General features: G+C 44.9%; 1 protein-coding gene across 1 annotated transcript in view; it reads left to right on the top strand.

The window, feature by feature from the left end:
• Positions 1-19,474, top strand: part of Sgpp2 (sphingosine-1-phosphate phosphatase 2) — a 119,957-nt gene that overhangs the window by 72,028 nt on the left and 28,455 nt on the right. Inside the window, exon 3 of the mRNA XM_013351720.2 lies at positions 15,345-15,524. Coding sequence (XP_013207174.1) covers positions 15,345-15,524 — 180 coding nt within the window. The remainder of the gene's footprint in view (positions 1-15,344; positions 15,525-19,474) is intronic.

The following is a 19,474-nucleotide window of genomic DNA, read 5'->3' as shown; positions in this document are numbered from 1 at the left end:
TGTGTGTATGTGTGTGTATGTGTGTGTGTATGTGTGTGTGTATGTGTGTGTGTGTGTATGTGTGTGTGTGTAAGCATGTGGAGGTCAAAGGACAACTCTGAGGAGTTAGTTCTCTTCTACTACTGAAGCACGATTAATAAAAACTTAGAGTCAGAAATTGGGGTTCAGCCTGAAGATCTGAAAAGCAAATCAGCCAGCCACTGGCTCTCACCTCGACCTCAGACCAAAATGGTGATCCTGCCTCTCAGGATCTCAGAGTGAGACTGTCTGAGAGCTGTCTCCCCCATCTTGCATTCCTTTCTAGTGCTGGGATTAAAGGTGTGTGACACTGGGATTAAAGGCGTTTACCACCCGGTTTCTATGGCAACCAGTGAGGCTACTGGGATTACAGGTGTGTGCTACCATAACCTGGTCGGTAAGGCTGACCAGTGGGACTGTTTTACTCTCAGATCTTCAGGCAGCCTTTATTTATTAAAATACAATTGAAATGCCACTGCATACTACCTTGTGGGATTCAGGGATTGAACTCAGGTCATCAGACTCTTTCAAGTGCCACTGGCCCAGAGGTTCTCAATCTGTGGAGGATGGGGGTGTCAATGACCCTTTCACAGGGTTGCCTAAGACCATTGGAAAACAGATATTTACATTGCAACTCATAACAGTAGCAAAATTATAGTTACAAAGTAGGAATGAAAATAATTTTATGATTGGGGATTACAACCTGACAGATTTATTAAAGGGTTGGAGCATTAGGAAGGTTGAGAACCATGTCTCTAGCCTCTCACTAAGCCATCTCACCAGTCCTGATGTTATGCGGTTTTAAGTAGATGTAGTGACATATGTGTAGGGAGATAGAGGAATGGCGTGTTCATTCCCATTGCTTCGTATGTTTGACAGATCATAGAAAGCATGACTTTAAATCTAAAACAATTGAGTGATCTCTCAGAGAACAGGGGGGTGAAACAAAAAGAACCACGAAAAAACCCCAGACAGTTTGCAATGTTCTTGTCAACTGTGTCCTTTTAAACATCCGTTTATTTGTGTATGTGCACAAAGGTACATGCATGTGTGCCATGCATTCATTTGGATGTCAGAGGACCAGAGGACAAGTGGTGGGAAGGAGTTCTCTCCTTCCACCATGCGGGGCCTAGGGTTAGAACTGCGGTCATCGGGCTTGGCAGCAGGTGCCTTTACCCCTGAGCTATTGTCTCACTGGCTGGCCTGTGTCCCTTTGTCTTCAGGTCTCAAGCTGATGTTTTCTACAACTGTGGCTAGCATGCCATTTTCTAAGGAACCAGGGTTGTACTTTTTTTCATCCAATAAGGATTTATTCTGCACTATACAATAGCAATATTATATTCTGGAGAATTCTAGAAACATTCCTTCAGCTCAGGCCAGGATCACCTTTCATCTTTGCTATCGTCCTCCCATGCTGGGGAACAGATGCAGGACATCGCCTGTGCTAGGCTAACCTACCACTGAGTCATTCCCGGTTCCATCAAGGGTTCCCTCCAGACACTCTTGGCACTTGAAGTCCATCTTCCCCATAGGATCTATTCCAAATGCGAAGGATGAAGTTGTAAACCATTTGAATGGCCTGGCACTTTAAAATGACCGCTGAGCCATTTTACAGTTGAACTTCATCCTAACTCAGAACCTTTAAGCCTTTCTCAAATCTATCTGTTCTGCTTGTGGAATCACAGAGCCGCTGATGATGCCCTCAAGCCACTAAAGCAGCCTGGTCCCTAACCCTCACGTTGCATATTCTTCTCCATGCTTCTGTGCTGGTGTGCCCTGCATTCCATCCTCTCCCCTTCTCCTGCCTGCTGCCCCAGGCCCAGCAGAAGCGTCATCTCTACAAATGCCACTGACCCCTGCATCTGCATCCTGCCAGGTGGTTCATTACCCTCGCTTGAACCTGACACCTGGCAGTTAAGTCCTGGGAAAAATAAATAAAGGTTATTTCTACAAAGACAATTAAAGAGGCTGATGTGGACTACATACTAAGATCCTGCCTAAAATAAAAGTTGCATAAAATGTTTTGTGCAGTTTGAAACATTTGGGTCCCATCCCCAAGAGACCTCTGTGTGTGTATGTGCGTGTGTGTGTGTGTGCATGTTTACAAAAGTGAAAAGCATCTCAAGTCTGAAACATTTATTGTCCCCAGCATTTTGAATACAAATAGTCAGCCTAGAGTAATTCTATATATTTTTGAAGTGCTATAAAATCTTGACACCAGAGACTTGGTGTTAATTGTTTTTTAAAAGGCATCAGCTCTCTGCCAAATTATTGATGAGCCACAGCTTATTAAAAATTATTCATCTATTAAACATTGCACAGAGGCTCACCCTGTGCTGAGCACTATACCTGGTGATGGGAATTAGTCACAGAAAAACAAACAAACAAACAAAAAAACAGGTTCCGTCATGCTCTCCTGGGACCCCTTATAGACAAAACCAGACAGTGAAAAGTCACAAAGCAATGGAACTTCCTTGGAGTCGTGTTCAGGACATGGCCAGAGCCCCTCCCCCACTCTAGAAAACTGGGCACTTTATACAAGCTTTTTAAACTGAAGCTTTGATAGATAAGAAGCACTCGGCTCTGTGGGCATTGAGAGGGGAGGGCATCCTAGCACAAGAAAGGCCTGGAACAAGAAAGAGCTCACTGCATGGAGGAATGCTGAGGGATGATAATTACGGGGCAGAGGCAGACATTGCTTCTGGAAGCTTCCAGGATCTCAAATGCTCCTGATATGCTTCCCAGAGGACTTCTTCTGTCTCCCTGGACAACATAGAGTGAGCTACTTGCAGCTACTCAGATTTGGTTCTGCTACTGACATCCCTGAGATCTTGCTTGTTACTTCCCTCAACGGGTACCTCACTTCTCAACTACGTGAAATGAGACAAGAAGAGGTATTCTCTGCCCCAGACTATGATGCTAATAACCTCAATGTCAAAGCATGTAGAAGTTACTGAATCTCTAGAGGCATTGTTATTTCATTCAATGAAAATTCAACTTGTATTTACCAAACAAAAGTATTCGGGTGACTATGGAGAGCCGGGTACTGTTTGAGACTTTGAACAAAAAACAAGGCAGAGAGTTCACTCAGTGTGGGAATGAAGCTAATAAAAGAAATGTATAGTAGGCCAACATGGGGGTATATACACCTGTAATTCCAGTGCTTTCAAGGTAGAGGAAGGAAGGTCAGAAGCTCAAGGTCATCCCTGGCTTCATAGAGAATCTGAGACCAGTTGGAGGCCTGTGAGACCCCGATAGAGACAAATAAAAATAGAGGGGTGGTATTGTAGCTCAATGGTAGAACCATCCCTGAGTTCCTGTGAGGCCCTGGGTTCAGTCTCAGAAGCTGCAAGGAAAATATTAAAAAAAAAAAAAACTCATAGCATAGAGCGTAAGTGTGAGCAGGGCTAAGTTCTATGAAGAAAAACGAAAGAATCATAGGATAAGGAGGAAGATGCGTGAAAAAGGGAAGGGGTGCGCGGTGCTAAAATAAGGTGGCCTCTCCTAAGAGACGTCTTTTGGGTACAGCCTTGACTTACAGTTTCTCTGTCACACTCAAACTGTTTAAGCTCTTCTAGAACGTTTGAAATTCATGAATATCCTTCCACACTGACTTTTGTTCACTGGGAAGCCAATCTTCCCAGTCTAAACAGACTGCCAGGCAAACCTTGCCAGAGAGCTCGATTTCAGAAAGTGTCAGGCATCTTCCTGTGGGTGTTACTGGTGTTTAAAATAAAACACGTGCTGTAATTCAGGACTGCTAAGGTATTGCATCCCACAATGGGTCTGTTCAGTCCCTTTCATTGTCAGCATTGCACGAACCTCAGTTTTCTAGTGGAATGTGGAGACAGGAGGGGAAGAATATGGCCGTGTGCCCCAAAGGCACATTCTGGCAGGCTCCAGTCAAACCTTTCTCATTAAAAAGGGTCATGGGGAGGTTACTGCCCTAGCTATAGCCCTGTTTGGGAGATGTGGGTGGTGTGACCAACAGCCTGCCAATAACCTTTCAATAACTGGAGTTAATCACTCACTGGCCAAGTAGGAGCTCAGAGCATCCTGGCTCTCCCCCTGGCTTTGCCTCTGCTGTCCCAACCTCCTCCTTTGCTCCCTGCAGTGAGCAGGCGTCAAGCTGGAGAGCTCCCAGACCTTTGTCCCTTCCTTCTTAAAGACTGGCTCTCCAGGAGGAAAGTCATCTCACCCCGTGGGAGAAGGGCTTTCTTCTCTGCTCTGGGAATCCTTATCACAAAGACCAAAGAGGGGGTGCAGCCAGAGAGGGGGAGAAAACAAGGCGGGTAAGACAGCTTTCTGAGCAAACATCTCTGCAGCCAAAAGGAATGGAAAATGTGGTTTTCAGGGAATCTGGGCTAAAGAATTTTTCAGATTCACTGTCATCTTGGTTTTAGACTCTCTTGGTTCAAGGGGTGGCAAGATATATTGTTTAGGGCTGAGCTCTGCAGCTTCATGTCTTTTTTTTTTTTTTTTTCTGGAGAAAAAAAGATGTTGCCAGGCAGACAGCATGAAACCTCAGCATCAAGGGAACTAGTCTTTCAGTTAACCTGCCTGAGAGGTGTTCATCCCTGAGATATGAGAGCATCCGCTTGAACTCCAGAGTTCATGGAAGAGAGTCACAAGGCTGAGTCAGTTCTCTGGAGAGAGGCTAGGTCAGGGACCAGGAACCTATGAGGTGCAAGTTCCTAGCTGGAGAAGTAGGGTGGTGAGGGGTGAGAACTGTGAATCCTAGCATCTGACTGAAGGCCGCTGTTTTTACCTTGGGAGGAAGAGAAGTGAAATGGAACCGAGCAGGGAAGGCTGTGAAGACCAGATGGCGTTTGAGGGTGTCGAAGAAAACCACACACACCTATAATTCCAGCAGTCAGGTGGCAGAGACTATATGGTGAGCTCAGGTTAGACAGAGCTACATAAATGAGACCCTGTCTTGGAAAAATCACGTACCCAGTGTCTAAATTTTAAGACAGTTTTGCTGTGTGTAGTTGACAGTCACTCCTGATTTGAGCGTGAATCATGCGGACAGTGGTTTTTCCCGGTGTTGGTGACATAGCCCATGACATCAAGCAGAGGATGGAAATAGATGTTGGGTAAATCACTGGAGGAGTCCAATTGGCTGTGCCCCTTAGATTGCCCAAGCAGACTCACATCCAGAGGGCCCTCCCCGAAACTGCGTCATTGTAAGTGAATTTTCTTCCCTACTTCCTGCAATTATGCATCCCATAACCTTGTTAGGCTTCATATTGAGTTTTTGATCCTCATATGTTCCCTTCACTCTCCATTTCCTCTCGGTGTCTAGCTGGTAATTCAGTTTGTCTGTGGGCTGCTGACGGCTGAGCACCTCATCATGGGCCGACTCTTCCCCCACACGTATGCGACTGTTTTAACATGAGCAGACATTGCTGGCAACGTCCGCTTTCTGGACAAAGTCTACGTAGACCTGAGAGCTTCAAGACCATCACCTATTGTCTTTGCTGTTTGGTTCATTGTTAAAATGGAAGCCCTGTCTCTAACAGGCCCCTGAGCACACAGGCTTCTCCAGCACTCTTTCCTTGTGGGAAATAGTTTAATCCTGTTGGTTGTAGCAGGACTTGTACGAGCTAGCACCGTCAGTCGAGACTTCTTTCATTGCAGGGCCGCTAGCTGCTCATGGGAAAAGAAAGCCCACCCCACCCCCAGAACTCTGGGTGTAATTCAGAACAGGGATGGGTGCCATTGATGTTAGATCCCTCAGTCTAATAACTTAGAAATGAATCTTTCTTATTTCTTTGGTTTTATGAACAACTGCATTTTGAGAAAGACTTGAGTTGCGTGAACTTGGAACTCATGAGAAAAACCTTCTCAGCAAGATTGGTAGGAGGCCCACAAGAACTCCATCTGAGATCTGTACATAGGCCACTTAAAAGTTTGTCAAGCCAGGCTTGACAGCACCAGACAGCTAGACATTATGCCGTTCTTACTTTTTGATGACCAAGAATGAACTTGGCTGCTTGGGGAAGGCAGGAATTATTATGTGCAAGAAAATCTCTAATAACCCACAAGATACACCATGCAAAGCATGCCTCTTTGCCATCCCAGAACTCCATCTAAGCCCCTTCAGATTTATCATCCATTTCCCCCCATGTCTACACACATTTATATGTAAATCATCTTAAAATATGCAAATAGAAGCTAAGTATCTTCTCACAGCATCTTGGTTTTCTCATTTAGCTGTAATTATGTTTAAATGTGCATGATTTATTTAGCCAGTGTCCTAACATGCATATTTACAGTCTTCAGGGTTTTGCTTGTGCTTGATGTTTGCTCCTTTGAAAGGGGTGTGCTTCCATGTGGTTTTGCTTTTATATGTATTGCATGACTCCTAGGACTGACTGATCACCGACTCGTGATCTATGTCAGTAATGAGCCTGATTCTGATGCATTAAGAAATGAAACGGAGCCCTTTGTGGTGGTGCATACCTTTAATTTCAGCACTCGGGAGGCAGAGGCAGAAAGATATCTCTGAGTTTGAGGCTAGTCCAGTGAGTTCCTGGACAGGGAACTATGTGAGAGACCCTGTCACACACCCCACTCCTACAAAAAGAAGTGGGAGAGAGGGATCAGTGAGGTGATTCATTGGACAGAAGTGCTTCCTATAGAAGCCCAAGGACCTGAACTCAGATGCTGACATCCACATAAGCAGATGGGCACGGCAGCACATGCCTGTCATCATCCTAGCTTAAGGATGTGGAGAAAGGTGAATCCCTAGGCTTGCTAGCCAGCTAGTCTTGCCAAATTACAATTAAGAGACCAATCAGAACCAAGATGGAGAGCAATGGAGAAGATAGTCATTGATATCTTGCCTCTAGGGGCACATGCACACATTCTTGTGCACACGTGCATGTATGCACACGTACACACATACACCTACACACTGAGAAACACAATAGGTATAAACGAATGGGAAAACTGTGCTTCTAGGCTAACTCTCCCTGTCCTCTGGTCGCCAACAATTGATGAGTGATATGGTGAAGTCTTGATGTGAGGACAGCTGCTAGCCCTGCTGTTTAACCGTGAATCCTTGGCTGTGATGCCCCCGTGATAAAGGAGGTGCAGGGCATAGCCAGAAAGAAAAATTATGTTAGGGTTTGTCAAGATGTCTGTGTGTGTGTATGTGCATGCATGTGTGCATGTATGTGTGTGTGTGTGCATGTGTGTGTGTGCGTGCGTGTGTGCATGTGTGTGCGTGCGTGCGTGTGTGTGTGTGTGTGTGTGTGTGTGTGTGTGTGTGTGTGCAGGTGTCATTTGGAAAGGCCTCTGGGTTCTCCCTCCAACCCTGCAGCTGCTTTGACTTCACCCACACATGGGGCTGGGAGTCCTCTCTGTGGGAAGGACAGGCTGGGACAGCAGGAAAGATGTGAATGTGTAGCTCCGCCTTCAGAGAGCTCTGTAGCTGCTTTGCTCATAACATAGCAGTTTCAGGAATCCTCTGCTTTCTAAACAATTTCTGCTTTATTCACACTTCGATGAAAAATCAAGTCACACTAAGGGAGGATGTGTTTGACATGGTAGAGTTGTCCTTTGGGGTGCTAATAAAGAGAAGGCTGGCACGCTAGGAGAAAGAGAGTCAGCTTCTCTCCCAGCTCCTTATAAGCTCAACCTTCTAGGACAAGTGTACGTTGGATGCTCTTTTACGGTGTGAAGACGAGGTTCACACTGAGAGAGTTGGTCTAGTGGGCTGCCATTGGTCTGAGCACCACATCTGCCCACCTGTGCTTCAATCATGTTGCAGGCTAAGTGAAGTAACTACATAGGTTAAGGGCTGGGGAGAGGAGCAGGCTCAGTGGGATGATAGTCATGAGTGTGCTATACTAGGAAAAAAAGATAAATGTCATGTGTGTCCTTCCATAATGTCAGTAGTTTAAAGGCAGCAATTTGCCTGATAATCCCACTTTCCCTGGTAATCCAGCCAAGGTGAACACAGGTTCCTTTATTCCAATATTAATTACTAAAATCAACTCTCATACCACACCACATGGTACACACATATGTACATGCATATGTACACACACACACACAAACACAGGCATATTCATGCACACATATCTGAGTTACAGAACGTGTGCCAAAAGTTAGAGACTGCAAAAGTTCCAAGTGATTCCAGAAGCAATGCAATAGGAACGTAGATGGAGCCTGTGTTGACAAGGGAAGGACCCCAAACTAGCCACTGGAGAGCATCTGCCTCTGGAAGTCAGACTGCTGTGGAGTGAGAATGCAGGGTTGAGGCAATCAGTGAGGTGGCAGGCAGCTCCCGGTCCCAAGGCAGAACGGGCAGACGGATGGACGGCAGGTCCGGGCAGGCAAACGGAGCAGCAGTTGAGTAGACCAGAAACCGAGCTGAGCTGTGACCTCTGGGAGTGTCCGATGACAGGTTGGTGGGACTGTTACCATCACAAGGGTGGATGCTCACCTGTCTATAGGATCAAGTAAGGGAGTTATACCCTTTCTTCAGTCTTGTGTGTCCAATACGTTCTTGGGCAAGGCTCCTGTGATGTGGTTTTAATATGTCCACATGCCCCCCCACTATCTCCCAGGAAATAATCATGTATCAATCTGTGCCACATGGTTGGTACCAGGCAGATGGTGGTGTTTACAGGTGTATCCAGGCATACAGTCACCATCTACCCTTAAAACTGAAACCAAAAGCTGATTGCAAACTGGTCTCTCGGGGCAAGGGACATCCCAAAAAGCCTGTCTTTCCCCAGGTGTGGACTAACTGAGAGCCGGGCACAGCCTGCACACAGTAATACAACGCTCGTCACGCTTATGTAGGGACCTGAGCTCAGTCCTTGGCACCTGCATAAAAGCTGGGTGTGGTGCCTGCTTCGGACCCCAGTGCTGGATCTGAAGAGAGATAGGAAGATCCTGGGGGCCAGATAGCCAGTGTAGAGGGAAGTGTGAGCTACAGATTTAGTGAGTGATGCTGCCTTGAAAAATAAAATGAGAGCCACTGAGGAAAACACCAGCATTGACCTCTGGCTTCCACGCGTACACACATACCCCCACCCACTGCATACACTACATACCCAAAACAGAGATAGTAAGCAAGGAAAATAAATAAATAGAAAATAGAAGAAAAAGGTTAATACCTGCCATCTAACCCTATCAAACCCCTGCTCATCTCAAAGCAGCGTGAAACCTGACCTAGCTAGGTTGCTGAAGCCATTAGTGATTGGAAATTGCTTCCTGTGTTGCCCCGCCTCCTGGATTTTTGCCTTTGTGGCCAGGCCTTTAGGGCCATATCCCAAAGGAACAGGATAAATGGTGGCAGTTAATTGGATCCCTTTAGGAAGGAGGGCCTCCAACAATGCAGAGACGCCCTTTCTGCATGGTGAGCCCTGTGGGGTTAATCATTAGACTCTTTAACTGGGGCATAAGTGGAGAAATCGCTGTCTTCTGATTTTAAATAGACTTTAATTTTTTAGGTCAGTTTTAAGTGGACAATAAAACTGGGCAAAAATTGCGACGTTATCCTATGCCCTCTGATCCCACTGAGAACATCCCACACCGTCACCCAAAGTTAACGTCTGACAGTAATCGTCACTCCTGTTGGTTTGTATTCCTTGGGCTGTGACCAGTCGACAGTGGCACGCATTTATCATCAGAGTATCCAACAGAACGGCCTCACTGCCATAAAAGACTCTGCTCTGCCCGCTCGTTTTTCCATTTCTCTACCCCCAGCAACCACGGATCTTTCTACGGTCTTCACTGTTTGGCTCTTTCCTGAATGTAATATAGTTAGAACCACATGTGTGTGGCCTCTTTAGACTAGCTTCTTTTACTTAGTAATATGCATCTAAGGTTGCTCCATGCCTTACAGGGCTGGATCACTCGTTTCTCTCGAGTGCTGAAGAATATTTCATTCTTGGAATGTATCACTATGTATGTATGTACATATGTATGTATGTACGTACCTATATACATATATATTCTAAAAAACATCTCATTTGTTCCTAAGTTTTGGTTACTATGAATAGAGTTTCTATAGACACTTATGTGTAAAGTTTTTATATACATATATAAATTTTCCTACTCATTTGAATAAAGGCCAAGTATGGTTCCCAAACTTGGATGTTTAACTTTGTAAAAATAAAATTTTAAATCGTCTCCCTAAGTGCATTCACTATTTTGCTTTCCCACCAGTGAAGAATGGGTGTTTCTTTCACTCCATATCCTTGCCAGCATGTGGTATTGTCAGGTTTTTGGACTTTGGCCGCTCTAATATGTACATAACTGTGTCTCACTTCTAATTTAATGTACAATCAATGACATGTGATGTTGAACATTTGAAGTCTCAGACTCAATGTTTCTGTCAGCTACACTACCTCCATTTGTGTTTTTCAGTGCTGGGAACCAAATCCATGGAACATGACTGGTAAACTCTCTACCATGGAGCCAGAGCCCTGGACTCTATTTTTGTAAAGCATAATGCTTTGAATTAAACCCATAAAATGCAGTAAAGCCGGGCATCCTTTGGCCATATGAGTTCGCTTGCTCTGTGGGAAAAAGGACCATGTCTATTTTGTTCTGCATATTATTTCCCACCAATATAATGCCTTTCTCTTAGTAATCCACCAACGGCTTACTGAATATAGTGGTTGAATACGAGTCTCCCAAAACACATGTCCAAATCCTAAACCCAGAACATGTGAGTATTACCTTTTAGGGAGAAGGGTTCTGAAGGACATAAGAAAGAGGAGGGTCTTGGGACGTTCATCTTAGATCTTCCAGTTGGGCCAGACCAACAGGTATCCTCAGAGGGGCAGAAGAGGAGGAAGTAATGAGACCCCCGATTCAGGGATTGTAATGAGCTCATCAAGAAGTGCTCACAGGCACCAGAAACTGGAAGAGGCAAAGAAAGAACCCTACCCAAGCCTCAGAGTGTGCATGAATTCTCTGACTTCTGATTTCAGACATCTGGCCTCCATGTCCTAGGTGACTACTAACCCACTTTCTGTCTCTGCACTTATCTGTTCTGGACATTTGTATGAATAGAATCATACAGTATGTTTGTCTTTTGGGTCTAGCTGTCAAAACAGCGTAATAACACCTTTTAGATACTAACTACAGGGTACAGAGCCAACTACACATGTGTTCTTTTAAGCTTAGTATGCCTTGAATCACATAAAATGCTGTCATTGCTTAGGCATGTCTACAAGAAAATACTTCATAGGGTGGATGAGCCTCTGAGCCTGCTCTTCTGTTTAGGGGATCACAAGCGTGCCAAGTGCCATTCCTGGGGCACAAAAGTGTCATGGAGAAGCCACAGATCCAACGAACAGCATTTGCTCCCAAGTGAGAAACCTTGAGAAAGCCCAAATAAGCCAGACCCATCCTTCCTTCAGTTCATACCCACGGGAGCAGCCTTGGAAATGCTGGTGCATGTTCGAATTGTGTTTTGAAATATATTTAGTATTCATTTGTCTATCAGAGGCTTCAGACTAGAGTGTTGCAATAGTCTTTTTACCTGGTGGAAACTCAAGGGTCGCCTAAAACCAGTTTTCACCAAGTGGTATAGTCCTGTTTATCAGAAAGTAGTTAGTCTCCCCAGCTTTTTCCCTTCTCCGTGCTAGTGGTACCTGCGGTCACAGCTAACCTGGAGAGCATCCACTGATGCTGAGAGCTAGCGGCTAATTCTTCTCCTCCTGAAAAGCACTTCCACAATACATGGTAGGCTCCAGGGTCCTATTCCTTCGGCTCCTTTCTTCTGTATTACTACCACGGTTTCTCCCTCATTGTCGTTCTCCTGATGGTTACAAGCCTACTCAGTACTCTTACATTATGAAAAAGAAAAATCAACACAAAATATTTTTCAAATCTCTTTTTACTGCTGGCCTGCATGGTACTGGATTCTGCAGTACCTTCTTAATTGCTCTCCCTCCAACCATTCCTGAGATCCCCACCCTAGCTGTACCTTTGGTATCAAAGGGATGGACCTGTTAGCCATGTAGGTCTATTTTTAAGAATTTTATATAAATAGCATTTGGCTGTGCCACTGGCATTGTCTAGTGCTCTATCCTGCAGCATTGTTCTAAGCTTCGTCTCTATCTGTCAACAGCACAAATTTTTGCTTTTCCTTAGCATTCAGTCGCATGATGACACCACATTTTACTCACCTTCTGGCGGAAGCTGAACTGTTTCTAGCTTGGGACTACTATTTAAAAAAAAATACCTGCAGTGAACATGCATATGCAAACCTTCGTGTGACACATGATCTCACTGGTCAGGAGAAAATGTCTAGGGTGGTGTAGCTGGATCACATGATCAAAGTACGCTTAACGTCCTCGGAAACTACTGGACTTTTCCAGAGTGGTTGTGCTTTTGGATTACTCAGTGCGTAGGCCGAGCTCCAGAATGTCTTAGGCCTGCCACTGCCTGATGGGTCTGGTTCCGTTCGTCTTAGCCATTCCAGCGGATGTAGGCTGTTGCCTCATTCCTTCAGCTCAGTGGTTCCACCTCCTCGTAACTCCCATCACTCTCCCACTGCCCCTTACCCAAGCCTTTGCTCATCCTGTCCTGCAACCTAGACACCTTTTTCCCTTCACTCCTCTTGATCAAGCTGTTTCCCTTCATCCTCAGCCCTAGGGTCTCCTGACCCAAGCGTCTTTCTGCGTGTACTGTTGGGGTTAGCTCTGTGTTGCTGTAACAAAAGACCAGAGAAAAGCAGCTTACGCAGAGGGAAGATTTATCCCGGCTCACAGTTTTGAAAGTTGGAAATCTATAAACCCCGTTGTTTAGGCCTTGTAATGGGTGAGGCAGTATATGTTGGTAGAGGAATGTGCTCACCTCGTGATGGCCGGAAAGCAACGAGAAAGAGAAAAGCACAACCAAATGACCTGACTTCTTTCCACTAGACCCCACAGCCAATGGTTCCATCAATTCCTGACAGGACACCCACTAGAGTGTGCACCCTCAGGAGCTCTGTGGATAACTTTTTGTTAAGGTTTCCGTTTGTTCTTTTGTTTTTAAGTGTTTGGCGAGACTGTGCAGTCTTTTCCTACTCAAGGCCACGCTGACTGCATATTGTTATACGTAGAGGTTGCTGAGACTGAACTCTACTCTGAGTCAGCCCTTCGTGTGTGTCTTGGAGATTGTAGGTCTGTTTCCTCTTGCTTAAAGAAAGCTGTTACTGTTGCCATTTTTATTTGGATTTTTTTTTAAATTGGAAATAATGTGTAGGTGTGGCAATGCCTTTTTTAAGTGAAGAACAATTGTTCTCCTAAGCCTTCTTTGAACACAGAAAGGAAAATAGAAATGAAGTCAAAGGGACTTGGGAACTTCAAGAGAATTAAATTTGCTTCAAGTGAGGGTTACCCAATCTCTCTTGAAGTTGTGATTTTAAGGCTTCCAGTCTGTGAGTGTTTCCAGTGCTTTAAGGGAGGTAGAATTTGTCATTTATGCCTGTGATATTTTGTTTACATTGGTGGTGAGGAAGGGGCAGAGCTGGGGTGTATTCGAGAAGCTTCTGAGAATTTCTTGGTAGTGGTAGTGTTTGCCATCTCCCCGGATAAAAGCTGGATGTAGTCTTACAGGTTCCCAGGACGGGGGTGGGACCATGAAAAGAGGGGGTCTCCAGGAGGCAGTTTGGTAATAAGGGATGGTTAAGAGGCTGTTTCAAAGGCCATTGGAAATCACAGTGATGGAATTCAGAGTGATTGTCCCTGAGGCTTCACAGCCTAAGGATTTGGCCTGCTACACACCATGACCTCTGCTGAGCATTAACCCAGGCACTCCTATGGGGATACAGCTCCAGATTAATTTGCCACTTGAAGTGTGGAAAGAAAGCACCAGAAGGTGGAAATTCCTGGCAATCAGTTGGCTAATCCAAATAATTTTGAGATAGTCCTTCATAAGAGTATCGCCATAGTTGTGATAAGAAGGTTCATGACTAAAGCCATTGACACACTGGCCTGTGTAGGAAAGTCTTATGTCAGAAGGAGGTCCTGAGCTCCTGCACTGACAGAGGCCAGAAGGGGGGGGATGGAGGGAGACAGGCAGAACACCTCAGATAGGAGGAATGGAGAAGGGGATGGAGGAAAGAATGCAGAAATGAAGGGATAGGAAAAGAAGAGGAAGAAAGGAGAGAAGGAGAGGAGAGGAGAGGGGAGGAGAGGAGAGGAAAGGAAAGAAATGGAAAGGAAAGGAGCAGAGACAGGCCCACTTCCAGTGGCACAGTCTCTACCAACCCTCAGACAATGGGTTGAATTGCAAAGACTGGGCTTGGGTAGCCGTGTTGCTCTTACGCTCTCTTTCATAGATCATGGAATAGCCATATGAAGCTCTTTGACCAAACAAATGAGCCTGTGGTTAACAGCCTCATCCATCCACTTTTAGAGAGCATGAACAGCAAACCCTGGTTTCTAACTTGCTTACAATTCAAATCAAAGATTGTGTGAGGGCTGGATAAATGGTCCAGCAGTTAGTGCACTTGCTGCTCCTGCGGAGGACCTGATTCTGTTCACAGCACCCAATCAGTAACTCTACTTTCAGGGACTCTGATGCCCTTTTCTGAACTTTGCAATTGTCAAGCACATAGTACAGACATATACATGCAAGCAAAACACTTACATATATAAAATGAATATATCCAATACAAAAAAATGTTCTAAAACAATGAGGAAAATTTCTTCATTCAATGGCCTCATGGAGGAAAAACAAAATCTTTGACCAAATTCTAGGTTGACTTGACATTGTTATCAGTTTCAACATAGCACACTGTTTATTTTTTTAGTTTTCTAAATGAAATTTAATTATGTCTGGCATCTTCCCTACATCTACCAGGAATGACAACAGCATTTGGAAAAAAAAAATACTTAGCGAAATATTTTATGAGAACAGTTCCTTTTGTGGTTACATCTGAAAACCATCTGATTGTTCAGAAGATGGTTTCAGTGAGAGCATTTAAAGGTTACACGGTTGTTGTCTGACTTGAGTACAGGGTCACTCTGGTCCAGACCAATCCTTGAGTACAGGGCCACTCTGGTCCAGACCAATCCTCACTGCTTGGCTGAGGTTAGCACCTGACACACACACACGCTACTAACGCGTTCGTTAGGTATAAGCTTAAGAGGCTGCGGGGAGGACACGGTTGACAAAGTGCTTGCTGTACGTGTGGAGACCCGAATCTGGATCACCAGTGCCCTACAAAATATCCCCAGTGAGTTTGGGGCAGAGAGAAGGTGACTCCAGGCAGCAGACTGGAAACTTCAGATAACAGATGTTTAGAGGTATAGTTATTATCCTTATTGGGTTATATTTATCTCAGACCTTTGGTTTTACAGTTGGTGATGTACATTGGCCAGGTGGCCAAGGACATCCTAAAGTGGCCCCGGCCGTCATCCCCACCTGTCGTGAAACTTGAGAAGAGAGTGGTTGCAGAATACGGGATGCCATCCACCCACGCCATGGCGGCCACTGCCATTTCCTTCACCCTCCTCATCTCTAGCATGGACAGGTACCAGGTAAGCTGGGACCCCATTCATAGACCCCCAACACTCACCTCTAATGGTAGAACAAGGAAGCCAAGCGGGAGCAGTTCAGAATGTCTCAGATAGCTGCTTTGAGGCACAGTTAAGATTTAGGAGGTAAAAATGAGGGAGTCTGGAACCTACAGGGACGTTGATAATTTCTTTATAAAGGAACCGTCTAATTTAGCGCCCAAATCAGATTATCCCTTTGAGTGAGTATGGGCCCCAGAATGAGAGCAGGGTGAGGGCTACCTGCCGTCATCTCCACACGAACTGTTTACCTCAGCTGTTGCTTAGACAGATTTGCAACAGACACAAAGGATTTATGATCCTCATAAATGATCCCCCAGGGCAAAGATGATCCCACCAAATCCCTCTGCCAGACTCTCCTGACCTGGGGCAGAAGAGAGTTGGTACCCCAAATTACCTCCCAAGGATGACTCTGCCCCTGGTTAGGGACCAGTTATTAGAAATGATGACCTTTTTTCAGAACCATATAAATGACAGGAGATTAATAAATGTTGAAAATAGAAGCATTCCATATAATATCTCTTTAGATGATAATTATAGTAAGACCTTTTCAAAGTTACTTGATTGCTGCGAGGAAGGGTTTTTTTTTTTTTTCTGTTATGGAGACATGTCGCTTTAACTTAGAGTTTAATTTCATAAATTATACTCACTAGCTGTTGGGAGTTTTAGATTTCATCGAATCTGGTGGTCTCATAGCTAAAGGGCAACAGTGGGCCACCCTGATCTTTACCCCAGATATGCCCAGCTGCTCCATATTCCAGGGTTCTTCATTCAGACAGCATGGTTAGAAGTCAGGACTGGATCGGGTCTCAGCTCTACCTCCAGTCTTTTTCCTGACCTAATGGACATAGATCCATTTCCTCAATGAGACAAGGATACTCATTAGGAATGTATCCAGCTACTTGTTTAACACTGTGTTGTAACTTACTAAAATGCCACTCCAAGACCCACATATATCGGGCATCTCCAGAACCGTCTGAGTTCATGCTGACTTTTGAGCTGGGTTTCACACGTACTCCACTGCCCAGCAGGACACAGCAGACCCAGGCCCAGCCGGCTGTGCAGAGTGTTCTCAGTGCACAGAGAGATCTGTTGCGAATGTGCTGTCATTTAGGGCAGAGATCAACACAGACCATCACAGTGGCAGGAATGTATGGCAATGGAGGGTTTTCACATCCTGATGGACAGGAGGCATGGGGAAGACAGAGATTCTATCTTTAAAAGCATGCATAAGTGACCTTCATCCATTGGGGCACTCCTCTCAAACTTTACATCACGGAAATTTACATTAAATAGTGCCAGACTACAATGACCAAACATTCACTTGGTGAAGTATTTTATATTGAAACCAAAGTACACTCTATTTGGTTTAATCTTAAGAAAAGCCATTCCGCCAACACAAATAACTCCAATTAAACCAGCTTAGACCAAATTAAAATGCCCATGTTTAATAAATGCAGCGCTCTCTGGTGGACCAAGACAACATGGCGGGAAGAGGAGCCCACACAAACCCCAGAGACCACATGTTCCTTTTTCTGGCATGAGCCTAAATAGCCTGAGGAGTGGTCCTGACCCTCCCCAGGGAGGGATCAGTGCTTGGTAGGCTGGGATTTGGAGTCTGGGCCAGGGACTGGAGTGACATTTCCAATCATTCATCCCTGACTCCTTGGATATAGGGGTGTTAGAGGGCTGGGGTCTCACTTTCAATCAAACACACTCCAGTTTGCCAAACTGAATGCCATTCTAATCTACTAGAAGGAGAAGCTGGCTCTAGAAAGAGAGCAATAACAATTTGAACACTCGCTTCAAAATATTCCCGTTCCCTTTGTTTCCATTGTACAAACCTAATGTCATTTTAACATGGCCGGCCTCTAGGCCACCATCTTGCCTAGAAGCCTGACAAACTACCCAGTTAAGATGTTCCTTCTGGCTCATATGATGTCGAAGTCACCCTAAGGCCTGAAGTGTCTTATCTTTCCTACTTAGCTTTTCATGATAAATACACTCAGCTACTTGAGTCTATTTACTCCCAAATAACTTTAAATGTGGATTTACTTATTTATGTATGCATTGACACTCATATCTGAATGCATAAACCTATTCACTTTAAATACTTTCAGATGCAAATCTGAAACTAAGTCAATGAAAAATCTTTAAAGAGAAACTGCCAGTTGGGAATACAAACATTTATAACCCCAACACTGAGGAAACTGAGGTAGGAGGATCATGTTTAAGGCCAGCCTGGGCTACCTGGTAAGATCTTGTCTCAAAAACATATTCTTTGAAAAGAGAATGTTTTCAGCTAGTGTTACTGGACTCAGTGTTACCTGGAAAAGAACAGAAGATCATGGCTCCTGGTTCCAACTGAGCCACTGGCTGTGTGACTTTGTGTACGTCTCTCTGGCTTCTGCTATAAGACTCAGATGTCATGACTAACAGGAAAGTATCCTGTGTTAAAATCCAGTGTGGGGGCTGGAAATGTGGCTCAGTGGTTAAGAGCACTGGCTGCTCTTCCAGAGGTCCTGACTTCAATTCCCAGCAACCATATGGTGGCTCACAACCATCTATAATTTGATCTGGTTCCATCTTCTGGCATGCAGACAGAACACTGTATAAATAATAAATAAATAAATTTAAAATAAAACAAAATAAAATCCAGTGTGGCCATGACTTACTATCATGGCCATCGACTCAGGCATCACCGTTACACAACAGGACTGATACGGAACCTACTACATTCTAGGGTCATGTGAAGACCTAGACTGGGCAGATCAGTGCTGTGTCTGCTGCAGATGCTGGTGTATCTGTTCCTACTGCTACAGAACAGCCTGCTAGTGGTCAAAGCAGGTATATTATATGTCCATGTCCTGGTTCTAACTGTATCCATTCCTTTTGTGGCTCAGGCTTAGCCAGATGCCTGTAGCTATTCTTCCTGCCCACCTGCTGACGCCGAATTCAGCAGCTGCTGGACGGATGCTGTGACATCTGTGGGCCCCTTCTTCAGCCCATGATTTCTGGGGCTTCTCAAAAGGAGGAGTTTTTTGCTGGGTCCTCAGACTCTACAGTGCCGGCCATCTATCTTACTTCCTAGTCAAGTTGTTGATGTATATGGCTCTGATTTAAAACAACCTGGCAGACTCTGTGGCGTGCCAGATGTTCGGTGGCTTTCCCCAGTTGGTTGCAGGTGGTTTGGTTCCTGCCAGGATGTTTCCAAGACTTTCTGCATCCCCAGAAAACCTCCCTCTATCCAGGCTTACCAGGATATTTGAACAGGAATGGGTTGGTGACCTTTATTGTTTATAAGATCAAGAGCGATGATAAACGAAGTAAAACTGGGAAAGGTTCCAATCCTGCACTTGCCTGTGGCTGTCTCTAACCACTCCCTGAGTCCATTCACAATGACTCATCTCTCTGCTAAACCTGGGCAAGCTGGGTTAAATGGGAACATGGCATACCACTGTATACTTGGCTAAGTACCATTGACAACGTAGTATCTATAAATGTGTCTGAGGTATACCACTCCCTGTGGGTCCTACTTTCTGTGTCCCCCGAGGAAGTCCTTTGTAGGCATCAGGCTCCACCAGAACCTCACTGGGCTGCCCTCCTTAGGAAGCCTGAAGTATAAGGAGCACTCTTTGTGGCCATAGGGTTGGTCATCAGAATGTAGGTGATAACTCAGATTCTGATAGTCAATATATTTGCTAAATGGTAAAAATAAATAAATAAATAAATAAATAAATAAATAAATAAATAAATAAATAGTGAATGTAGTAATAGGAGCGGCGGGGCTGCGTCCCCATTACCCCGGCCGCACCCCGGCCGCCTCCGGCTAGCTTTACCCAAAATAATTACACGGACACTGTATTCTTTTAAACACTGCTTGGCTCTTTAGCTTTAGCCCTTTTCTCGGCTAA

The sequence above is a fragment of the Microtus ochrogaster genome, linkage group LG4 (genome assembly GCF_000317375.1).
Source record: "Microtus ochrogaster isolate Prairie Vole_2 linkage group LG4, MicOch1.0, whole genome shotgun sequence".
NCBI lineage: Eukaryota > Metazoa > Chordata > Mammalia > Rodentia > Cricetidae > Microtus > Microtus ochrogaster.
This window is presented reverse-complemented; position numbering and strand designations above follow the sequence as displayed.